Here is a 25958-nt window from a genome sequence, read left to right as displayed (position 1 = left end):
AGTGAATGAGTGAATGACTTGTTACTTTTTCAATGTGGTGCCTTTACTGTATGAATGTGATTTATCATTTTCCATGAGTACATCGAACTGTGTTTGGATGGAAAACAAGTCTCTATTTGCCACAAGTGAAATTTTAATGTACTGTATTTCCCACCCTATAAGGCACACTAAAAGCATTTGATTTTCCCAAAAGCCGGCAGTGCGCCCAATAATCCGATGCGCCTTATACATGGTTTCTCTTTATATTCCCTATTGAGTTATTTCCTTGTTAGTGTTCCGATCCCAGCTTGTGGTGATTATTAGCAGGAACCAATTGTAACGTAAAAGGTTTCTGCCCGACACTAATTGACATGTGAAACACACACTCAAATAGACAACTCCTTTGTGAGCTCTGCACAGCCATTATGATACGAAGATAAGACCAAAAGCATAGATAGATTCAGATATATCAAGGGGTTTTATTGCCTTTTGCGGTGTGGTTTGCTTAACGTTATTCAGCAGGCATCCCTCATCTGCTCTGCTGTGTGATGACCGCAATAGCCCAAGTGTACTAACATGGTATACCGGTAACAGTAAGGTGTGTTGGATTGACTTAATAACTATAGCTTGACTTTAAACACCAAGAGGAGAATTGTCATGGCAATATGTCATCGAACACATTTCCATGTTATATCCGCAACATCTCAACAATACAATCATCCTCCGCCCGTCTTTTTTCTCAGCGTAATATCTGTGGATGGAATGTACTATATGTGTGCAGCTGTATTTTTTTAACAGAATTATGCTCTTTCATGCTATTTGTGAAAAGATTCTAAAATACTGTCCATTCATTTAGGCGTCCCCCCAAAAAATATTGTGATATTATTTTCCAAATAGAATGAGGCACTTTTTTCAATAAAAACACAATATATTTTGTTTTCCAGTCCCCCATTTGCTGGATCAGACCCCATAAAGATCTACACAATGGTCCTCCATGGCATTGAGAAGGTTGACTTCCCAAAGAGAATTGGCAAGCGTCCAGAAGACCTCATCAGGAGACTCTGCAAGTATGGACCGGATAGGGTAATAACACTAACTGGCTATACTATAGTGACTCGTTGTACAGCGGCAATCGCCATCCTTTTTTTTAAAAATACGAATCCTTTATTTGTCTCACAATGAGACATTCCCTAATTTACAGCAGCAAAATTATGAAAGAAAAAAACGAGAGCTACTTCTTGTGTACTTTAATGCAAAGGGGTAACCGTTGGATTCACAATTCTGGAAAACAATGTGTACAATGATGTTTCCTTGATTTACAGATATATTGAAATGAATCCATAATTTCTATTCATCTGAGTTTCAGAATAGTCTGAGTGAAACAGGGCCTTAGGATCCTATTTCCAAACGCATGATGAGGAAACGGGTATGAGGTTGGGGGGGGGGGGGGCGAACTCCGAGGCCAGATTAACGAACCCAGATTAACGAACTCCAAGGCGCACTGTTCGGAACCTCATAACACTGTTGAACTGTGCCATTCAGTTATTCAGAGTGCACTCAAAACAGAGTGCCAGTGCACGCTCAAGGCAGCCCATCTGGGAAAACAATACGCAAGTGCACCAAGGAGTCCAGATTAAGCAGGTCAAGTACGAGATGCTGATTGGTTTAGAACCGTTGTTCTTTACCTTGTAAGGGGTACCAAGCCCAATCCGGTTCATATTCACATTCACTGAACCCTTCATTAGAGGGAAAAAAAGCTTCAGATTTTTTACAAATTCAAGACACTAAAAAACACATTTATTCAAAAGAAAACATGTAAACACAATTAGTATAATTATAAAGTATACTTTTTTTTAATTGTGCACAAAATGAACCAGCCTGTCATGGCCAAGCGGGCGAGTCATAACTAATTGACATGTTGCGTCGGGTGTGTCTTAACCTCCATGGCAGAGGCTCCGTCGAACCCGTGAGACTGATTCACCGAACCCCCAGGGTTCCATCGAAACCAGGTTAAGAACCACTGGTTTAGAACAAAGGCTGTGATTGCAAATTAATGGAAGGGAAGCATGCGTACAAAAGTGCACAGGCGTCAGAGTGAATTTCTGAATCTGTCCCAAATATCCATGGTTTTTGAAACACAAATTTCTCCTTTAAAAAAAAAAAATCAACATTTCTTTACTGGTCAAACTTTAAAGGGATGAAAAATAGCAAGAAAACTAGAGAGAGAGAGAAAAATAGAGATGTATAACTGCAGTAGATGAAGTTAGGGGTCACAAATGAAAATCCGCAATCGAGTGAAGCCACAATAACCGAACCGCGATGTACCTAAGGATCACTGTGATGTATTTTGCAATTATACCTAAAAATAAAATATGTGCATTCTGCTCCTTTCACTTAGATTAAACCCAGTTGAAAGGGTGGGGAACAAAAAGAATGGGATCATTGACATCAAGAAACACAAGTAGGTCCACTTAAAACATTCCAAGTGTCATTGGTCATCATTTACCATTCCTGTTCTCTTCTTGGTCGCTTTTCCGGTCAGATTGCTGTATAATATACCCTCCCTTCACATCGTCGATGTATTCATTCTTTAAAAAAAAACCTCATGTGCCTTGTATGACCTATTCCTCCTACAGATGGTTCCAGGGCTTCAATTGGCAGGGACTGAAGCATCACAAGCTCCTGTCTCCCCTAAAGAGAGAGGTGAGCACTTTTGCATGGACAACATACATATATCAATGTTATGCAAAGTTTCACAATCCCCCCAAAATGGCCACTTGAATTAACCTTTGAACCGAAATTGTGAGTATTTTATATCATTAACAGGATGACTTGTGAATTTAGGTGTGAATGATCCCATCAGCATATTGATGGTCCACTTTTTTTCCAACAGCTGAATGGCCCAATGGATCACAGTCGCTTTGACATCTTTCCTCCTGACAAAGAAATAACACCCGATGAGACCTCTGGCTGGGATAAAGACTTCTAATTTCTCACACAAAATGTTCTCCAATGTCTCCTCATACAACAAATGATGCAGCATCATCAGTTCATAATCCTGCTAGGCCCAGCAGGAATCCGCGATTGCACGATTGTGGATTTGCCGCGGATTTGAAAGCTCTCTGCGGAATTGAAAGCAGTCCGAGGAAATAAGGATGCAGTGATAATTTTACAGTTTACCCCCAGCGAGTCCCAGGGCCTCGCTGATCAGAAAAGTATGAGTCCCATAATGCATTTAAGGAGTCCCAAATTTCGAATTTTGAAATGGTCTACTTATTCAATTGCATATGATAATATCACAAACAACAACAATATACATTGATAATAGGTTTATTTCTTATTAACAAATGCTGCAAAAATTAAAACAATTCAGCATACAAGATTAATAATAATAATACATTTTATTTGAAGGCACTTTTCATCACACTCATAGACACTTTACAAGAGCTTAAGACAGGATTAAAATGTTCACTTAAAACAAGCATACATAATTTACAATAGCACATTTACATGAACAAAAAGCAAAATGGGTAAAAGAGATTAAAAGGGTATTAAAAGCATTGCGGAACAGATGAGTTTGAAGAGATTATTTGAAGGATTGGAGGTCAGTACAGTTGCGGATGTGTTGTGGTAGAGCGTTCCAGGGGGTGGGGGCGGCGACAGAGAAGGCTCGGTCCCCCCAGGTTTTGTACTCCAGCTGTGTACTCCAGGTTTATTAAAAAAAATATGGCATCATGAATACAACATAGCACGAAATCTGAGTATATTTTCCAGTCTCACACTGCAAATATTAATTTACTGGTAATCATTAATACAGGTAGTATTGATGTGGCTTGACATCCTCTTCTCAAAACAATGCATGGGTAATCTATCAATGTGATGAAAGAATCTACCACACATCATCGTTAGTTCTACTGACAGTTAACATTAGCATTTCTACACCTTGTAACGAATGTTTTATTCATAAAGTTACCATGCTACAACCCGTAAATTATAGAATAACCAAGACTGTTTCATAATATTTTTCATAGTGATTGACCTATAGTTCTAATGACCAACATGCCTCGTAATCGTGCCTCCCGTCGTATCTCGTTCTCGTGTTCTGTGCATACTTCACATGCGAGTTTCGTGATACGCACTTCGGACGATTCATACAAAAAAAAATCAGTCTGGCATTCCCATTTCTTAAATGTCGTAATTAGTAGACCGTTATGTGGGTTTTTTTTCGCCGCCACCTCAAACTGTCATCAGCGCGATTCCTCAGTTTGCGGACAAAAATAGCAACCCGCATGCGCACATAACGTTATCTGTTCCGCCCCGCCAACACTGAAAACAAAACAAAACAAAACGAAAGTAAATTAGAACAAACACACTCACACTCGCACACTACACCACAAACACACATTCAGGCACAGTGAAATTGCGTTGATCATGCTGGAGAGATTCGATCACGTACAGTCAACTCGTGTGCGGTGACTTTTATGGTTAAATGATTTTTTGCTACCGTCAAAATGACTAAGGAAACAACACGCTCCCGGTAACGATCGTTACCCTAAAATCCTCAGGCCTGCGGTAGTTTTTTTCATTATGACGGAGAAATTTCCTTGCGTCTCAAAAAAGAACATTATTTGGAACTGTGCGTCCCGCGGGAAAATTATGCGTCGAGGACGCGGGACGCAGAGGTAACAAGATGGCTGAGGATGAGGTGCAGAGTATGTCATTTAAATGTAGCTTTCATTGCGGCCTCAAGACGCAGTCAGACAGGATACATTCACACTGCAGGGTGTGATGCCCAATTCTTTTTTTGGGTGAGGGGGGGGGGGTGATAAATCCGCCATTTTGGTGTTCTGTTCATATAACAAAACGACAGAAGCGTGGGGCAACTGGCATGAAAATATTTTGACTGGCAAATATGTTCCATCCATCCATTTTCTAAACTGCAAACGTACTAACCTCTCATCCAACGTGCCACCCAAATTCTATTATAACCATCCATCCATCCATTTTCTGATCCGCTTAATCATCATCACACCACGGGTCGCGGGGGTGCTGGAGCCTACCCCAGCTGTCTTCCGGCAGTAGGCGCGGTACGCGCTGAACCGATTGCCAGCCAATCGCAGGGCACACAGAGACAAACAACCATCCACGCTCACACACACACACGAGGGAAAATTTAGAGTGTTCAATCAGCCTGCCATGTTTTTGGAATGTGGGAGGAAACCGGAGTACCTGGAGAAAACCCACGCAGGAGAACAGGCAAACTCCACACAATGTCTCCTCATACAACAAATGATGCAGCATCATCAGTTCATAAGCTGTAATTGAATCCAGAACCTCCGTACTGTCAAATTTCCTACTTTAAAGGTGATTTATTATGTCAGGTATTCAAATAGAATTTCTGGGTAAATTACTCCGGAACAATGTGATATCACAAAGGATTGCACCACCGTACCATAACTGAAGTGGCTGATCTCAAGAAGTCCTATCAGTGGCTAGAGAGGGCTGGCCTGAAGGACAGCACAGAGGCACTCATCCTGGCTGCTCAGGAGCAGGCCTTGAGAACCAGAGCCATCGAGGCCCAGATATACCACACCAGACAAGACCCAAGGTGTAGGTTGTGCAAAGAGGCACCTGAGACGATCCAACACATAACTGCAGGGTGTAAGATGCTGGCAGGGAAAGCCTACATGGAACGCCATAACCAGGTGGCTGGCATAGTCTACCGAAACATCTGTGCGGAGTATGGACTGGAAACCCCTAGGTCAAAATGGGAAACACCTCCGAAGGTGGTGGAGAATGACAGAGCGAAGATCCTGTGGGACTTCCAGATCCAGACTGACAAGATGGTAATGGCGAACCAACCAGGTATTGTGATCATAGATAAAGGGCAGAGGAAAGCCGTTGTAGTGGATGTAGCGGTCCCAAGTGATGGAAACATCAGGAAGAAGGAACATGAGAAACTCGAGAAATACCAAGGGCTCAGAGAGGAGCTGGAGAGAGCCTGGAAGATAAAGGTGACAGTCGTGCCTGTGGTGGTCGGAACACTCGGGGCAGTGACCCCCAAACTAGATGAGTGGTTGCAACAGATCCCGGGAACAACATCGGACATCTCAGTCCAGAAGTGTGCAGTGCTGGGAACAGCAAGGATACTGCGCAGAACCCTCAAGCTTCCTGGCCTCTGGTAGAGGACCCGAGCTGAATGAGGGACGGACACCACCCGAGGGGTGAGATGAGGATTTATATATATATATATATATATATATATATATATATATATATATATATATATATATATATATATATATATATATATATATATATATATATATATATATATATATATATATATATATATATTTTACTCGTGCATTCTCAAGTCTGTACCCTTTGGCATTATGGGAAACATGCTATGCATTGAATCTACAAGTACATATTTATTTGCCATTCAAAATATATTATTGTCACGTTGTGCCCGAAGCGATGGAATAATTGCTTTGTGCACAACAAAATAAGGAAGTGGTAGTGGATCCCCGAAATAGCAGACACAGAAAAGGTTTGTCAGAGAACAAAAGAGGTTTAATACAAAAACACAAAATACCCGTCCGGGAGAAACAACAAAAAGCGCTGGTCAAAAATAAGGACCAGGAATGAATTAAGGAGGTAACGGAAAACGCTTGCGGAAAAAATAGCAAGGAGAATCTATAGGTGAACAAGATAATCTTACACAAGCGAATATAATGACGTGCAATTAAAGCCACAAGGCTTAAAGGCAACGAATGGATTTAGTAATAAGCGAGAGAATTGGCACGGCGTGGAATACACCGGCAGTGAGTCGACTGCCAGAGCGCCCAAATAAAGCATGTGTAATTAGACCCAAATGGGTGACAAACAGGTGGCAAACAGGGCCTGCCCCCTGCTGGCAAACACGGGACGTGACAATTATCAGAACAATATTTTGCACAGCGAAAGTGCAATGTCAAGAGCCTCCATCACTGTGTTGTGCACGATTCAGATTCTGATTCAGAAAACTTTATTTATCCCCATGGGGTAAGTTGGACTGAACAGGCACGCTCTGCACAAGAAACATGAAAAACAATGACGAACATGGGATACAGTGCAAAGGGCCTGTCGATACTCGCCGTATGTACAGCGCCGGATTTGCAGTTTCTTCAGAGGAGAGCTCTAAGTTTCTTCAAGTTAGTTAAAAAAAAAAAAAGAGTTGTGAATTCCATCTTTTACATTTGTATTGTCTGCGCTAATCGCTGTGATTTGATCAAATTATAGCCCTAATTTGACCATAGATTGCTCTATTCAAGCTGATATTAAGCATTTTGTTCGTGACCTCGCATCTGGGACTGAAGTATTGAACTGTAAGAGAAAACATCTTCCTGTTCCTTTTATTTGATGCGTCAGTCTGTATGTATTTCACCATTGCCTCTGTTCTGCCTGTAGTCATTTTTTTTCAATTTAGAAGAATCTTTTGATTTGGTTTTTCTGCACAATCGCACTGTTGTGCTGTAATAAAGGTTGTGTGGGACTTTATGGTAAAATTGTATTTTAAATAATAATTTAAAAAAAATATCTAGTCATAAAATGTTTTCTTTTTGTCCCACGTGGATAGTCATTGAAGCCAAGAAATACATGTTAGTCTATCGGGAGGAATTTGTCTCAGCCAATTTTTGTGGTCAATTTAGCCGTGTTTACTGATGGACAGTCCATCCATCCATCCATCCATCCATCATCTACCGCTTATCTGGGGCAGGGTCGCAGGGGCAACAGCTTTAGCAGGGAAGCCCAGACTTCCCTCTCCCTAGCTACTTCGTCCAGCTCTCCCCGGGGGATCCCGAGGCGTTCCCAGGCCAGCTGGGTGACATAGTCTCTCCAGCGTGTCCTGGGTCTTCCTCGGGGTCTCCTCCCGGTGGGACATGCCCGGAACACCTCACCAGGGAGGTGCTCAGGAGGCATCCGAATCAGATGCCCAAGCCACCTCATCTGGCTCCTCTCGATATGGAGGAGAAGCGGCTCGACTCTGAGCCCCTCCCGGATGACCGAGCTTCTCACCTTATCTCTAAGGGAGAGCCCGGACACCCACAAACTCATTTCGGCCGCTTGTAACCGGGATCTCGTTCTTTCGGTCACGACCCATAGCTCGTGACCATAGATGAGGGTTGGAATGTAGATCGACCGGTAAATTGAGAGCTTCGCCCTTTGGCTCAGCTCCTTCTTCACCACGACAGACCGATACAACGTCTGCATCACAGCAGATGCTGCACCAATCCGCCTGTCGATCTCCCGCTCCCTTCTGCCCCCACTCGTGAACAAGACCCCAAGATACTTAAACTCCTCCACTTGGGGCAAGATCTCCTCCCCGACCCGAATGGGGCACTCCACCCTTTTTCGACTGAGGACCATGGTTTCAGATTTAGAGGTGCTGATCTTCATCCCAACCGCTTCACACTCGGCTGCGAAACGCTCCAGTGAGAGTTGGAGAGCCCCGTTTGAAGGAGCCAATAGCACCACATCATCTGCAAAAAGCAGGGATGCAATACTGAGACCCCCAAAACGGACCCACTCAACGCTAGAAATTCTGTCCATAAAGGTTATGAACAGAATCGGTGACAAAGGGCAGCCTTGGTGGAGTCCTACCCCCACTGGAAACGATTCCGACTTACTGCCGGCAATGCGAACCAAACCCTGACATCGGTGGTATAGTGACCGAACAGCCCGTATCAGGGAGTTTGGTACCCCATACCCTCGAAGCACCCCCCACAGAACTCCCCGAGGGACACGGTCAAACGCCTTCTCCAAGTCCACAAAACACATGTAGACAGGTTGGGCGAATTCCCACATACCCTCGAGGACCCTGCTAAGGGTGTAGAGCTGGTCCACTATTCCACGGCCTGCTCCTCCTCAATCTGAGGCTCGACTTCCTGACGGACCCTCCTCTCCAGCACCCCTGAATAGACCTTACCAGGGAAGCTGAGGAGTGTGATCCCTCTATAGTTGGAATACACCCTCCGGTCCCCCTTTTTAAAAAGACGGACTACCACCCCGGTCTGCCAATCCAGAAGCACTCTCCCTGTTGACCACGCGATGTTGCAGAGGCGTGTCAACCAGGACAGCCCCACAACATCCAGAGCCTTGAGGAACTCCGGGCGGATGTCATCCACCACTGGGGCCTTGCCACCGAGGAGCTTTTTAACCACATTGGTGACTTCAGCCACAGAGATAGGAGAGCCCACCTCAGAGTCCCCGGGCTCTGCTTCCTCCAAGGAAGACGTGTTGGTGGAGTTGAGGAGGTCTTCGAAGTACTCAGCCCACCGGTTCACAACGTCCCGAGTCGAAGTCAGCAGCGCCCCATCCCCACTGTACACAGTGTTCGTGGTGCACTGCTTCCCCCTCCTGAGACGTCGTATGGTGGACCAGAATTTCCTCGAAGCCGTCCGGAAGTCGGCTTCCATGGCCTCACCAAACTCTTCCCACGCTCGGGTTTTTGCCTCGGCGACCACCGAAGCTGCGTTCCGCTTGGCCAGTCGATACCCGTCAGCTGCCTCTGGGGTCCCACAGGCCGTAAAGGCTCGATAGGACTCCTTGACGGCATCCCTTACTGCTGGTGTCCACCAGCGAGTACGGGGGTTGCCGCCACGACAGGCACCAACCACCTTACGGCCACAACTCAGATTGGCCGCCTCAACAATAGAGGCACGGAACATGGTCCACTCGGGCTCAATGTCCCCCGCCTACCCCGGAACATGGGAAAAGCTCTGTCGAAGGTGGGAGTTGAAACTCCTTCTGACAGGGGATTGCGCCAGACGCTCCCAACAAACCCTCACAATACGTTTGGGTCTGCTAGGACGGACCGGCATCTTCCCCCACCATCGGAGCCTACTCACCACCAGGTGGTTATCAGATGACAGCTCCGCCCCTCTCTTCACCCGAGTGTCCAGAACATGCGGCCGCAAATCCGATGATACAACTACAAAGTCGATCATCGGCCTAGCGTGTCCTGGTGCCAAGTGCACATATGGACACCCTTATGTTTGAACAAGGTGTTCGTTATGGACAATCCGTGGCGAGCACAGAAGTCCAATAACAAAACACCACTCGAGTTCTGATCGGGGGGGGCCGTTCCTCCCAATCACGCCCCTCCAGGTCTCACTGTCATTGCCCACGTGAGCATTGAAGTCCCCCAGCAGAACAAGGGAGTCCCCAGCAGGGGTACTCTCCAGCACCAGGACTCCAAAAAGGGTGGGTATGCTGAGCTGCTGTTTGGTGCATATGCACAAACAACAGTCAGGACCCGTCCACCCACCCGAAGGCGGAGGGAGGCAACCCTCTCGTCTACCGGTGTGAACCCCAATGTACAGGCACTGAGCTGGGGGCAATGAGTATGCCCACACCTGCTCTGCGCCTCTCACCGTGAGCAACTCCAGAGTGGAAGAGAGTCCAACCCCTCTCGAGAGAACTGGTACCAGAACCCAGGCTGTGTGTGGAGGCAAGTCCGACTATATCCAGTCGGAAATTCTCTGCCTCACACACCAGTTCGGGCTCCTTCCCTGCCAGAGAGGTGACATTCCATGTCCCAAGAGCTAGCTTCTGCAGCCGAGGATCGGACCGCCAGGGTCCCCGCCTTTGGCTGCCGCCCAGCTCACATTGCACCCGACCCCTTTGGCCCCTCTCATGGGTGGTGAGCCCATGGGAAGGGGGGCCCACGTTGCCTCTTCGTGCTGTGCCCGGCCGGGCCCCATGGGTGTAGGCCCGGCCACCAGGCGCTTGCCAACGAGCCCCACCTCCAGGCCTGGCTCCAGAGTGGGGTCCCGGTGACCCGCGTCCGGGGAAGGGAAACCTTGGTCCATCTATTGTATTCATTATAAGGGTCTATGAGCCGTACTTTGTCTGGCCCCTCACCTAGAACCTGTTTGCCATGGGTGACCCTGCCAGGGGCATAAAACCCCAGACAACTTAGCTCCTAGGATCATTGGGACATGCAAACCCCTCCACCACGGTAAGGTGACGGCTCACGGAGGGGCTGATGGACAGTATTTATTTTAATCAGCTCTTATTAAGATTCGGCATTTATATTTGTTTTTTTGACTTATTTTTATGCTTTAGCCCTTCTTAACCTTCAATCCTGTAAGCATCAGAGGTCCCGGGGAATTTGCAAGAAAAGACGACAGTTTGGGCAAAGGATAGTCAGCACCTAGCACCTGTAAAAGCAGTCTCGCTCTGCAAATTTGGCAGGGCATTGCAGTCTTGGAGATTTGGAAACATCAGTGATTTTTTTTTTCTATACACACCCAACTGCACAACATACAATATGTGCTGCTTAATACTAATCAGAAAATCAAACTTGGAGGAATACTTTTCCGACTACAAATATATCTTTATTTATGTTTCTATGCCATTGACACGTAGTGACAGGTTGAGCAGACTAAATGCTCTTTCATTAGGTGGCGGAAGGTAACATAAGCCTGCATGTCCACCTGTCGCCATTTATACAACAGAATTAAATCATGGCATCCATATATAGCAGAGACCACAACAACAAAATGAGAATCACCCCAATGTAAACAGAATAGTATCTTCTGTTGTAACTTCTGGTTGATACAAAAATTAAGCAATGCATGTAACGATAACTTCAGATGATGACTTTTAAAAACCAGCAGACTTCAGTTTGCCATGATCTCCAACTTGGATGGATTTGATAAAATAACTCCCCGCCCCTCAAAAAAACTAAACAAAAACATTATTTGAGTAAATTTCATTTCACGAGCACAATGTCAAGAAATCAAACTCAACACTACGAGCGGCGGCTTGCGAGGGGGCCAATGTAACAATGGCCAGGACATCCGAACTGAATTAGTGGAGATAGGAGAATTACATCACATGATGTATGCGGAAAGTCCTGTTCATCAATTAATCAAAAATGACAGCTGTCTTTTCGTGAACTTTGTTTGAATATGGGTTAGTTCTTTCACTTCATAGCTCATGTCAGTGAACAGATCTAAAAATATATACTGTATATATTTATAATCGTCCGGCAGGGACTAACAGTTTGAATTTATTTCCCTTCATTGATAATGGCAGTGTTGTGTCGCATTATTGACTGTGTAGATAGAGATTTGATAGAAATGACCCGAAGAGCTTTTCCCACATACAAAAGAAAACGGAAGCTCGTCGAAAACTCACTCGAGTGGAGGAATAACAGGGTGCAGCCATGGTCACCGATTGACACTCTATGGAGACACCCACCCCGAGGGTAAAATTTAGATTTCTTAGATTTTCACAAGTATGCAATATTCATATACCCCTTTATACTCTGGCACAACCTTTTTTAATATTCATTCATTCATTCATTCATTCATTCATTCATCTTCCGAACCGCTTGATCCTCACTAGGGTCGCGGGGGGTGCTGGAGCCCATCCCAGCTGTCTCCGGGCAGTAGGCGGGGGACACCCTGAATCGGTTGCCAGCCAATCGCAGGACACACAGAGACAAACAACCATCCACACTCACAATCACACCTAGGGACAATTTAGAGTGTTCAATCATCCTGCCACGCATGTTTTTGGAATGTGGGAGGAAACCGGAGCACCCGGAGAAAACCCACGCAGGCCCGTGGAGAACATGCAAACTCCACACAGGGAGGCCGGTGCTGGAATGTAACCTCTGCACTGTGAAGCCGACGTGCTAACCACTGGACTACCGGTTCGCCCCCTTTTTTAATATGAACTGCATATTTAAAGAAGAAAGTACGATTGATTTGAATGTAAACTCTAAAATAATCAGTTTTAAACCAAGAACGTTAAATTCTTACAGTCAACGTCAATCAAAATCAGTACTTCAGACCATAGCAAGAAAACAGCATCAGAAGTTGTTGAGTGTCATGGTTTCATGAAATGAAATGCACAGCAATACCAGTCTTGCACACACACTCATTATATAAACAGGAACAAACCTAAGTAAAAAGCAACAGTTGGAATTGTGAAGATTTAACAGACTTTTGTGTCACAGTGCATTTTAGTTATGATTATGCATGATGAGCCATTGATCGTAGTATGCAAATGCCATTGGCTGTCTGTGAAAATTGGTCCTTCTGATTAGCTGTTAGCTATGGTGCCTGAGATCGAAGTAGAGATGTGAGAATACACAAAAGCAAAGGCACTGCAAAGAAAATTGCATTATCTAGTAAATTGAGGTAAGCAAAATTTTGCTTTTGACTTAGATTTGTTGCGAGTGTGAGTGTTGTTCTGAATATGTATGCATTTTATTTCATGAAATCCTGACTGTGGGTGGGATAATAAAGAATGACAGGCGACGAAGACGCTCACGCGCTCTTGTCACGATGCAAGGTGGTGTTGGACCCCAAAAAGCAGGCAGGAGGAAGGAGCAGGGTGTACCTGACGAATTGTATTTAAAACAGAGAAAACTAAATCCAAAACAAAGTCCAAAGTAACAAACAAAAACCATGACTGAAACAAAAACTATCAATCACCAAAACACTACCAGAACAAACATGACAGCAGTAAAGGAACAGCAACAAACGAACATGACAGTAGCAAAGAGCACCAACAAGGATTGATGGGTCAATGAGTGTTCGGGCGGGAGTCCTTTTATAGAACTGATTACCTAATGACCAACAGGTGTGCAGCTGCAGGGGAAGCCCTACAGTGCCACCTGTTGGCCCCAAGCCAAATCATGACAGCCCTCATGGCCACCCTTTACTACCATCTTCTTTGGACAGAAGCAATGATGTGTAATTGCAGCTGAGGGTGAAGACTGAAGCCTGCTGAAAAGGACCACGTTTGTGTTTTATACTTTATAATGCACATAACCGAGGCCCCCGAGATTTGCATACAGCACCCCCCCAGTCTGGCCCCTCGGTAGTGATCTGATATACCCGAATACACAAGTCACAGACTTTGCTGATGACAAATGTCCACCTGGGCGCGACAGCTGTTCCCAAACTGTCTTTTAGTATTCAACAACTCTTTGTTCCCAATTTGTTTATTCCCACTCTGTGATTGAATCAAGCCTTCTTCCATCTGTTCGCCCCCCTTGCTTTGACGTGAAAACTCAAGAAAAGGCCCTCCGCCCAAATGGCCAACACCTCTGCTCTGAGTATGTCCAGACATGCCCAAATTAACCGAAACTTTCAACATGATACAATTTTGCTCATAGATTTCTCTATCAAGCATAGAGCATAACAAAACTGTATTTGGAAAATGCATCCATGCAATATGCATACTGCAACATACAATAATGAGCAAAGTTGTCTGATGGATATACAAAAATCACATGTATATTTTATTTCTTTACCAAAGGAAAAAAAAACACGTTCAACTGCATAAAAGTGTGTTAAGGATACAAAATGACAGAAAGCAAAAGAACTTGAGTTAAATAATAATAATAATTTCCTGCAAACATTAATGAATAATATTTACAACTGCGAGTTATAAATCAACAACTGGGCGGACATTAATAATAATAATAATAATAGTAATAATAATAATAATGTATCCAAACATTTACAGGTTTTTAGTTATCCAATTAATCAAATGATACAAGGAGTTAGGTATGCACTATATCAGAAAAAACACTTCCATTTTCCTCTGAGGTACATTTGGATGGTGCTATGTAGACATTAAGCACTTTTTGCTGTCGTTTGGCTTTTTTTCAGGGTGGGGGGGCAATAAAAAGAGGGCCTTGTCTGGACAGTTTGGGGTGTTAAATGGATGTTTTTCTTTATTTGCTTTACTTTGTTTTGAACTTATATATTACTTCCATACCGCATGCTGGTCATTAGACACATCAATAGACACCTTTTAACCCTTCCAACCACAAATAATGATAACCTGTAACCGTGATAACCTGATAAGCTGCCCACTGTAGTAATCGCTGTCCCTGAAATGGCATTAAAAGATGCATTTAGACTCAACATAAAGCACATTTTGAGGAAATGTGAGTCAGTTCCAGCTCAAGAAGTAAAACAGTATCAGGGGAAAGGGAGATGCAGGCCAGCTCCTGTTGGGCTGCTTAAACTGATATCAGGTATGTTCCATACTGTGTAAGAGAAGAAAGTCTCCCACGGTGTTTATCTCAAATATTATCTTCCGGCATACATCATCCTGACAAAATAATCCATCAAAGCATACTCTTGACACACAATGTTTGCATGCGTTCCAACATGCTCCGTACTTAACAAATATGAAACACCACATTTGTCGCTAGCATGCTAACTACACCCTCACCTAACTAGAGCTAAATACTATATTTGTATATTGCACATTAAATAAATTGAAATAAATGTTTTGCTGAAAATATGACTACAGTAATTTGGGAGCATATAATACTGTATTTTGTTGTATAGGTTGTTTTAAAAGTACGGTAATCTTCTTCCACTGATTTCGTCAGACATAAATGTCACAGTGTTTACAGTTTGACCCTTCCTCCCACATACTGTACAGCTACAACTCATTCTGGAATCTTCCCTTCAATCCCTAATTATGTATTGTCTTTGTCGCTCCTTCCATTGTTTGTTGTTCTCTGTCCTGGATCCTCTGCGATGCTCTCCTCCTCATCCTAGATGACGATAATCTGGATCTGATTTGAGAACAAGGCAAAAATGGATGGTGTTAATCACTTCGTTTTACTTTTTTGACATTACAATACTGTATATGAAAAACTGTATGGATTGCCTGCGTTCAAAAAAGTTGCTTGTTTTGCTCTTTGTGCTTGAAAGTCGTCGGTCTCAAATTTGGAGCAGGGGTCCTTGAAACTGTAGCTTAGAGTGATTATGTTGTATCATTTTTTTAAAAATCGCATACATGTGGAGATTGGTACACCAACAACTTTGTTGCTCCTCCCTACCTTATGCTTTGTTTAGATTATGTTCACCATGGCAACCACAATCAGGTTTCAGGTCACAATGGAAAAAACAGGACAGATGTGAGACAACATGGGTTAAACATGGCAGGCTGTGATTGCCGTGGATGTCGGGCCACATTCCCCGGCAGTCACAATGAGGATGAGAAACATAGTTGGGGTGAACGCATCAAATGTATGCTGTTATGCTGTTGGTGGGTGTGTTGCACGTGATCGACCAAAAGGTTACACGTGCAACAACATGCTCATACTTAAATGCGCACGATAATACTGCTGTGTTGAATCATTCATCTTACAATAAAATTCATTTAAAAAATAACAATGGTGAAATCCATTTATCTACATGAAGTGTAAAAACCTTTTAAAAACGGCGGTCTCAGACACTTTTTACAGCTTTTCAAACTTGCTCCCACGGCGCACTATTTTTCAGGCAAAATCAAAAGCACTGATGTGATTGTGACATCAATTTGACACCCGCTCTTGCATGCAGAATTTCGGTTGGGCAAAAATGGAACTTTATTTTATTTAGTCTGAGTTCTTTTCTAATAAATCCTGAAGATTTGGGTTGAAAAGAAAGAAAAAGGGAAATGAAAATACAGCAATCCCTGTGAGCAATTGTACGTGGGATCTTTTTCTCCATATTGTTATTATTGTGTGTTTAATTGGCATTGGAATTATTAGTCAGCCCTTGGAAAAACATCTCCGCTGTAAAAAGTTAGACTCTCCACAGATCAACGAAGTGTTTAATCAACAGTTCCTTTACATATTATGTGGCACAATGATGCTTCGACAGCCCTTTTCACCGAATGGCACCGAAGAATTAAGTTGAAAGCGATTTGCACTACCTACATTTATTGTAGCCAAGGGATGTGCATTTTGTTGAGGTGTCCCAAGACAATCATGGAGTTCCTATTTCTGGTATCAGGTTCCCTTTGTCCCACATCAGGCCTGTAAAAATAAAGGCAGTCATAAAGTCAATTATTAAAACTCAAACAGAAATTAATATTATCCACAAGGTAACCCGACGTGGGCCACAAACAGATACAGTATGAGTTTGATACCTATGCACTTGGCCGTCAGTGACTCTGATATTTATTATTCTCATGGAATAAACTATTGTCAGCATGTAATGGATATCAACAGCTCACCGGTTTGAACATCTTTCAAAGCCTTAAGAAACTTTTGTCACAGTCATCATCAAGATGATACTGGCGTGTGTCAAAGTGAGGGTACCTAGTCCACACCCCGGGAGATGCACACATTTCAACATCACATGACACAGAAGAAAACTGGCCACGTTATATCACATATTTCAATCATATTTCAGCCCTATTTATGTTGCCCTTGGAAGGTCATTGATGGGCTGGTGCTGTTGGAAGGGTGTGGTGTGTTTGACTGACTCAAGGTCAAATTATAGGACAAAAATGCAAAGTTACTAAAACATGCACCAATTTTATAAATGATTGCAGATTTGGATTCTTTGTTGAATTCCACTTTTCCAAAATACCTGTGTTGTGAAGCTTGACCCAGCAGTTCCCAGTGATATACTGTATAAGGAGGGTGGCCACACTCATTTTTGCCTAACGTATTCAAACTTAGCCTAACCTCCCAAACCCGCACTTCGATTGACCGTCAATTTGGAATTTTGTGTTGTGGCATCACTCTCAACAAGTACAGCAAGTTTCATGACATTCAAAATCCGATTGGTTAAACCCACTGGATAATATGGCATCGAATGACCCGACCACAAATGTTTCCAAAACTTGTAACGGTACAAGAGGGTTGAAGCTCACTTGTAGAGTTGTGGACAGGACATCTTCAGTGAGGTGCTGGTTAATCCCAATTTGTTCCTGTTTCTCACATTAGTTTTCTTCACCAGGTCCTTGACTCTGTCCCATGTGTCATAATCACCCAGCTGCTGCATAAGAACAAAACATGAGGTACAAACCTGTGGATCAAAATCATGGAAATGTTGAGGGTCAATTTGATTTACAATCTTAGTATTATTACTACATTTATTTATTCTAACACAGTAGAGTCAAAATGGTTGGCACAAACTTCACGACCAGGCAGTAGAACAAAAAAAGCGTACCGTATATAATTGAACCCGGTTACAACGTACCATTAGGGACATAACGAATCTGGACGTTATACTGTAACTGTAGTTCGTTGTAACCATTTCCAATAAAATGGCTGTCAGCTATGATGTATGTATGATACAGTATGAAAATTTATACATTTAAAAACATGAACATGTAACATAGCATAAACATGTAAACTATGTGTATACAGTATGAATAAAAAATGATTTTATAAGCCATGAAACAAACAACTGTATGAAACAAACAACTTAAGGGGTCCTACTTAATCTCTGAAAATATTCAGTCGGCAAATGAAACATGCCTTTTCCAGTTGAGGATGTGCATTTACGATCATCTTTCAGTCTGTTGGGCTCGAACTCTGCCATGGTTTTGTTGCCATTACGGATAATTGTCAAAATCGTCGACTTTAACAATTCGTAGTCTCGGCTGAGCTCAGGCTGGGAGACTCTCTTTCCCTTTCGAAACTAAGAAACAATTGCAGCCTTGACATACTGCAAGATTTGCTTCCATTTACCAGACATGTTTTCAGAGCATGTGCTCAGGACCGCGCCTTGCCTCCGAAAGTACAATAATCTCCAAGTCGATCAGTAGTGTTGCTGAGAAACAGAGGGGAATTCCATGCTGAACATTTCGTTTATAAGCAAGGTTGGGGCTTCCCATCGTTTGTTGTAACAACAGCCGTTTCATTATTTTGTGGGAAAAGAACTGGTCATTATAATGTAGTTTATTTTATAAAGGTGTTCGTTGGAAGCAAAATGTGCACATGGAAAATGGATTACGTGAAATCAGGACTTTGAAATGTGAACGTATCAGGGTGAAATGTAAATGGGGTGAGAAATGACGGGGGGGAGCGAGAAGAGGTGCGTCTGTATGAAAGACGAACATTACACTGAATACTACACTGTAATACTGGGACAGAATAAACAGATTTTTAAAACTCTGAACACACTCTAAAACTCTCACACTGCAACAACAACAACAAAAAATAGGTGAAATCCTATGGTACTCCTTCACATGAAAAAAATTACTACTTTGTTGAAACCCACACACAGTATCGGTAGGTGAACAAGCACAAACATTTCAATCACTCATATCCGACCATCCCCGCCAAATGATAAAAAAAACGACAATGCTGCAGGGCCCTTCAAGATGTATACATGACTCACCGGCCGATGAGGTATGGAAAGCCCTTCTGTGCTTTCACAATCCCCCTCATTATAACTCATTCGGTTGAGGCTTCTTTTCCACAGAGGGAATGGCGTCAAGTTGTCACAAGTCAAATCTGTAAGCAGAGCAGAATCAAGACGGTTTTGCAATTTTCTGATGACTGCGCTGATAATATAGTAGACAAGAACTTTGAAATGACCAGTCTTATCTGACTATGAATGAAAATATCTTATTGATCTTTTGGAAAATAAATAAATAAATAAATAAATAACAGTGTGATGACTGAACACACATGCTTGCACAATGTACAATGGATGACAAAATACTTGCCATTCAGTACATATTCACAGATATTTCTTTTGAATATTTAAAAATATATACATCCATTTTATAATCCTCTTGTCCTCACAAAGGTCGGGAGAGGGGTGCTGGAGCCTATCCCAGCTGTCTCGGGTAGTTGGCAGGGGACACTCTGAACTGGTTGCCCGACAATCAGTCACAGGGCAATTATTCACGCTCACAATCACACCCAAGGACAATTTAGGGTGTTCCATTAACCTGCCATGTATACTTTTAGAATGTGCGAAGAAACCGAAGTATCCAGAGAAAACCCACGCAGGCATGGGGAGAACATACTGTACAAATTCCACACAGGAAAACCAGAGCAGGAATCAAACCCACCTCTGCACTGTGAAGCCGGAGTGCTTACCGGTCCTCCACCGAGCCGCCCAAAAAAACATGTCTATGTACGAAATGGCAGGGGAGGGATTGGAACTCTGAAGTGTTTCCTGTACTTGAACTTTCAGTTGGAATATGATCTCGGTCTTAAAGCACTAAAACGACTGACTTCTTCTTATCATGATATCCTAATCGAGAATGAGAAGAAACCCAGCTAACAGTCGATGCTGCATCTACCAATGGGGTAAACTTCACTTGACACAAGCCCAACCAAATGAGCACCCAACAGTTAGAAATGCTTTCCCAAAATGACAACTTTAAACACTCGTTGGAGTCATTTGTGAGATTCTGTATTCATCTTTAAACTTAAGAGCCAAAACAAACTTCACGGGAACTAAAAGGCGTGATGAATGACTACTTTGGCATTTGTCCGCTGCCATCCAACAGGTTCATGGAAAATAATTTCTTAGGAATTCACGTTTACAGTCTCTGCTAAGCATGACACACAAATGAAACCTTGCAGATTGATTATTTTTTGATTACTGGAAAATTAAGTCGCTTGGTTGAACTACTTGAAGCTTACGAACTACTTAAGTTTTTCATGCCCATTACATATACAAGCGTGTGTGATACGGACTTTTATAGCGTTACTTCCTCGTTTCACGAAGCAGGGACAATGCTTTCCTTGTCTGTTGAGCTAAATGCCGAATTGCCTGCCTTTCAGAGAAGGAACCGATACATTCCACAGGCCGTGGGACAGTATATGTTCCTGTCATGACTTAGGATGCCAGGAAATCTGCCTCATGCCCTTGATTTATATATATATATATATATATATATATATATATATATATATATATATATATATATATATATATATATATATATATATATATATATATATATATATATATATATATATATATATATATATATATATAGTGTTTTTTTAATGATGGCGCCCCCTGGCGCCTCTCCAGCAGCGCATATCCCTATTTGAGTTTCTTTGCGTTCTTTTACTTTATTTATTTCTTCTTCCCATTTTGTTTTGCGTGGTTTTGTACCCCAAACCTACGGGGGGAGAGGGGCAGCTTCATTTCTGCTCATCTCCTTTATTTGCTTTATGGTGTTTATTTGTTTTTTTCTTCTTTCTTCTTTCTGCCTACATTCTTGCTGCTGGAGGCTGTAAATTTCCCCAGTCCAGGACAAATAAAGGATATCTTAATAACCTTAATAATTTCCCTGAAGGACCACCGTGCTGTCAGGCGTTTTCCGCAAAGGCAGTGAAAACACCGCAGTAAAATTTGGGGGATGATTACTACATTCCCACATGACTAATATCAACTGGAGCTGGTTTCTGATGACAAGGTAAACATGGAAACTGAAAAGCATAAGGGGTTGGTGTAGGGTCAGGATTTAAAAATGGAACATAGTAATTATAACATATGCATGAGATTCATTACAGAAAGGTGTCAACATTAAAATTAAAACAATATGGTCATATTTGAAAGGTTATCAAAAGTGGCAGAAATGTATTAAGTGATGATTCCTTGATAAATTCAGACTGTTCTAGTCAGTTTTAGAATTCTCCAGTCCACTGACTTGAAACTCTAATAATTTTTGTTTGTATGCTTATACAGTTCCCAAGTCTGTCTTAAAAAATCTGTCCAAGAGAAAAAGAACATGCAGTCTTATTTTGCAGCAGACGTTATAGTTTTAAGCATGTGTGTTTCTTTATATAGGGACTTTATCCTAAACACTCAACTCAAGTCAACTCAACTGTATTTATAGAGCACTTTCAAACAGCCATCGCTGCACACAAACACGATCCCCCTGGCTAAAAAAAATATATATATATATATACAGTATATCTGTTTTTTTAAAGTAAATTTGGGGGGGGGCTTTGTCTATTTTTACCCAAATTAACTTGTTACACTCAATATTTTTCAAAACTTTTCAGGGTTTAGTTTTGCTTATTGTTACAGCTTTCGGCAGATAATTCCTTCAAACTTTATTTTATTTAATCAGTGATGTTACAAAACAGCAACAGGAATTCATTCAGACTTTAAGGAAATGATATGTGTGAATATACCAAGATTTTTGTAGGTCATTTTTTAAATCTGAATGTGCAGGAAGTATATAAAACAGCATTACGAGGCCGATTGGTCAACCAACTACACTACAAGTAATTAGCACTGTGCCTGGTTCTTAATTTTTTTGATAGTTTTCATTATCTCTTTGGACACAGTCATTAGAAAATTTCATGAAAGATGTGAAATCTGGGAAAAGCATTATAGAGTGTGAAGTGTAAGTTCTCCTTCCCTTCCTTGCTTCTTAAATTTCTTGTCTAATGGATGAGTGCTGAAAAAGATGGCCGGCGCGACTGAAGACCTTTGGCATGTATGAAACGAATTCTAATGGATTGATTGGGAGGAACACCCAATCAGATCAGAACTTGAGTGGTATTCTGTTAATGGACTTCCGTGCTTGTCGCGCATTGTCCATAACGAACACCATGTTCAAACATAAGTGGTGTCCATATGTGGCAACAGGACACTCTTGGACGCAGTCCGATGATTGACTTTGTGTTCGTATCATTGGATTTGCGGCCACATGTTTTGGACGCTGAGGTGAAGAAAGGGGTAGAGCTGTTAACTTATCACCATCTGGTGGTGATTTGGCTCCAATGGTTGGGGAAGATGCCAGTCCGACGTGGCTGACCCAAATGTATAGTGAGGGTTTGCAGAGAGTGTCTGGCAAAATCCCCTGTCAGAAGGAGTTTCAACTCCCCACCTCCGACAGAGGTTTTTCCACACCCCGGGTGATGAGGGAGTGGGGGGCATTGAATCCAAGTGGACCACGTTCTGTGCCTCTTTTGTTGAGTCGGCCGATCTGAGTTGTGGCTGTTAGGTTAGTGTCCGAGTGTGAAGCGGTTGGGTTGAAAATCAGTGTCTCCAATCTGAAACAATGGTCCCCCATCCAGTAAAGGGTGGAGTTTCTTCTCCAGGTCAGGGATGAGATTTTACCACAAGTTGAGGAATTTGAATATTTTCAGATCTTGTTCATGTAGGAGGGCAGGATAGAGCGGGAGATGGACAGGCCGATCAGTGCAGTGTCTGCTGTGATGAGGACTTTGTATCATTCTGACGTGGTAAAGAAGGAGTTGAGCCAAGGGGCGAAGCTCTCAGTTTACCGGTCGAGATACGTCCCAACCCTCATCTATGGTCACGAGCTATGGGTCGTGACCGAAAGAAAGCGATCCCGGATACAAGCGGCTAAAATGTGTTTTCTCCGCAGGGTGTCCGGGCTCTCCCTTAGAGATAAGGCGAGAAGCTAAGTCATCCAGGAGAGGCTCGGAGTACAGCCGCTTCTCCTCCACATCGAGAGGGGCCAGATGAGGTGGCTCGGGCATCTGATTAGGATGATTCCTGGGCGCCTTCCTGGTGAGGTGTTCTGGGCATGTTCCACCTGCAAGAGGCCCCAGGGAAGACCCAGGAGAGATTATGTCTGGTAGTGTGGGAACACCTTGGGATGCCCCGGGAAGAGCTGGAAGAAGTGGCTGGGGAGAGTGAAATCTGGGCTTCCCTGCTAAACTGTTGTCCCTGCAACCCCACCCTAGATAAGTGGTCGAGAATGGATGGAATATATTAATTGAAACTACAAAACAAGAATGTGTTTACAGTAACTGACACTAAAATATACAACACAAGAAACATTTTTTCATCCTTCCAAAAATGAAATCTTATTACTTACTAATCTGGGATGATATGAGCGGGTGCCGAGAGATTTCTGGGATAGTGGATAGATCAGAGAGTGTTCCACTGAGTGACAAAACTTCGCCTACGTCCTCAAAGGCGAGAGTGGCTGCACCACAGCTGCAATGGTGTTGGAAGAAGTCCTGTGATGGCATAGGAGGGAAAATATACAAGCAGCATATTATTTTGGCTTTACCTATACAGGAGCTGGTCAAAATGTAGAAATGCTGTCCAACCGAAAAGGATAAACATGAAAAGTATGTACAGTACATGTGCAGAACTCAATACTTAGTTGGTGCTCCTTTTCACTTCAACTGTGTTCACGCTGTCTTTCAGGTACATTGGTACATCAGAGTCAAGGCAGTAGAGCTGTCCCATTTCGACAGAATTTGTACCCGTGCATGTTCACACAGTTGTTGCAGCGCAACGCAAAGCGAAAATTGGATTCATGTTCACAGTTACATCAGTGTACTTCTGCTTCATGATGTCACTTAACAGGCTCTGTTTTGTTTCAAATATCTCTGCTTTCTTAACAGTTAAGTTTCGCCCAGACAGAGTACTGTGGCAACAAGGTACAGATGGGGCTCTTGAAGATCAACAGCTGTATTGCATAAGCATGAGATATTTGGGTTCCTCATTATAAGGGGTGGGAGGGTGTTCCGAGGGTAGGATATGTGATGACATGCTTCTGCCATTTCTCATGTTGTAGTTGTTATTGTTAAACTTGTCAGTATTCAGTCCAACCAAACACATTTCCAGATGTGACCAACCAAGTTTTAACCCTTTCATGGACCAATAATGACAACCTGCAACTTGATAACATGATAGGCTATCCACTGTAGTAACCACTGTCCCTGACACAGGTTCGACATTCAAACGTGGCCAAAACAAACTTATGAGTGATATAATGCTCTTCAATGTTCAATTTAAATATAAAAGTAGCAAGTGACGATTGACTTCTGGTATTGAAATGCGAACCAAACTGTTTGGATCCGTTTTTTGTTGTTGGTTTTTTTTTTTACTTTTAGATTTGCTTTTGCGTTTTGTTTTCATCTGAACTGAGTTTGTAATCTGGACTTTAGTTTTTTTTTTCCGGTCTCCCGAATGCGTTTCCTGTCTGCCAGTCCTGTCATTGACGATATGCATACCAGTGGCGGATGCTGGTCTGCCAAAGAGGGGAAGCTCAATTTTGGCCGACATCATAAAATGTGTCCATTTATTTATACGTGAATTCTACTCTCCGTTCCTTTTCAATAAAACTATCTGTGACCCTGTCATACCAACAGGGTGTCTTTTCCAGGGACTTAACTAGTTAGTGTCCTACAACTACAGCAACTACAATAAAACCCACCAGAAATAAAATATTAATGTGTCGATAATTTTTTACAACAAATAGTGTCGCTAAGGTGATTAGGAGAAGTCTCCAGCTCAACTCAGAACAGAATGCGAATTGAAAAATTGCTCACACGGATTGCTTCACTAAAAGGTCGGTGATTGGATCATTTCGATGTCAATCAAACTGGCACACAGGCTCAGACAGATCATCCAATCCGATGCAGAAAAGTCCCACAGGATCTTTGATCTGTCATTCTCCACCACCTTCAGAGGTGTTTCCCATTTTGACTATGGGGTTTCCAGTCCGTACTCCGCACAGACATTTCGGTAGACTATGCGAGCCACCTGGTTATGGCGTTCCATGTAGGCTTTCCCTGCCAGCATCTTACACCCTGCAGTTATGTGTTGGATCGTCTCAGGTGCCTCTTTGCACAACCAACACCTTGGGTCTTGTCTGGTGTGGTATATCTGGGCCTCAATGGCTCTGGTGCTCAGGGCCTGCTCCTGAGCAGCCAGGATGAGTGTCTCTGTGCTGTCTTTCAGGCCAGCCCTCTCTAGCCACTGATAGTAATGGTCAGTGAATGGTCAATGATCAGTAATGGTCCGGTGGTACATCCCGTGTAGTGGTTTGTCCTGCCATGATGGTCCCTCTTCCAGTGCCTCATATTCTGTTCCCCATTGTCTGAGACATTCTCTGAGTACGTCATCCGTTGGAGCCTTCTCCTTGATGTATTCATGGAGGTTGGATGTTTCATCCTGGACAGTGGCTCTCACACTCACTAGTCCCCGGCCTCCTTCCTTTCGGCTTGCGTACAGTCTCAGGGTGCTGGATTTGGGATGGAACCCTCCATGCATGGTTAGAAGCTCTCGGGTCTTAACGTCCGTGGTCTGAATCTCTTCATTTGGCCACCTTATTATTTCTGCAGGGTATCTGATCACTGGCAGGGCATAGCTGTTTATTATCCGGGTCTTATTCTTGCCATTGAGCTGGCTTCTTAGGACTTGCCTCACTCGCTGGAGGCATTTGGCCGTAGCCGCTTTCCTTGTTGCCAGTTC

At 43.0% G+C, this 25958-nt stretch overlaps 2 protein-coding genes across 6 annotated transcripts in view; one reads left to right on the top strand and one right to left on the bottom strand.

The window, feature by feature from the left end:
- Nucleotides 1-3544, top strand: part of LOC127610649 (cGMP-dependent protein kinase 2) — a 38294-nt gene extending 34750 nt beyond the window's left edge. For both annotated transcript variants that reach the window (XM_052081048.1, XM_052081047.1), the window contains exons 17-20: nt 924-1046; nt 2378-2440; nt 2616-2682; nt 2873-3544. In XM_052081048.1, coding sequence (XP_051937008.1) covers nt 924-1046; nt 2378-2440; nt 2616-2682; nt 2873-2968 — 349 coding nt within the window. In that variant the 3' untranslated portion in view covers nt 2969-3544. The remainder of the gene's footprint in view (nt 1-923; nt 1047-2377; nt 2441-2615; nt 2683-2872) is intronic.
- si:ch211-250c4.3 (uncharacterized protein LOC100535981 homolog) overlaps nt 1-25958 on the bottom strand; it is a 132906-nt gene that overhangs the window by 79947 nt on the left and 27001 nt on the right. The window contains exons 4-8 of one of the 4 annotated variants that reach the window (XR_007964991.1): nt 23566-23710; nt 19134-19249; nt 17659-17813; nt 16715-16813; nt 14513-15583 (exon numbers count right to left, since the gene is read on the bottom strand). Coding sequence is in view for 3 of the 4 variants with exons in the window: in XM_052081105.1 (XP_051937065.1) it covers nt 16717-16813; nt 17659-17813; nt 19134-19249; nt 23566-23710 (513 nt within the window). In the remaining variant the exon portion in view is untranslated. Of the gene's footprint in view, nt 1-14285; nt 15584-16714; nt 16814-17658; nt 17814-19133; nt 19250-23565; nt 23711-25958 lie in introns of those variants that run through there. The other 3 variants (XM_052081105.1, XM_052081107.1, XM_052081106.1) reach the window with 3 other exon arrangements.

This window comes from Hippocampus zosterae, chromosome 11 (genome assembly GCF_025434085.1).
Source record: "Hippocampus zosterae strain Florida chromosome 11, ASM2543408v3, whole genome shotgun sequence".
In the NCBI taxonomy this organism is placed as follows: Eukaryota; Metazoa; Chordata; class Actinopteri; order Syngnathiformes; family Syngnathidae; genus Hippocampus; species Hippocampus zosterae.
Note: the sequence above shows the minus strand (reverse complement) of the source record. Positions and strands in the feature narration are given on the sequence as shown.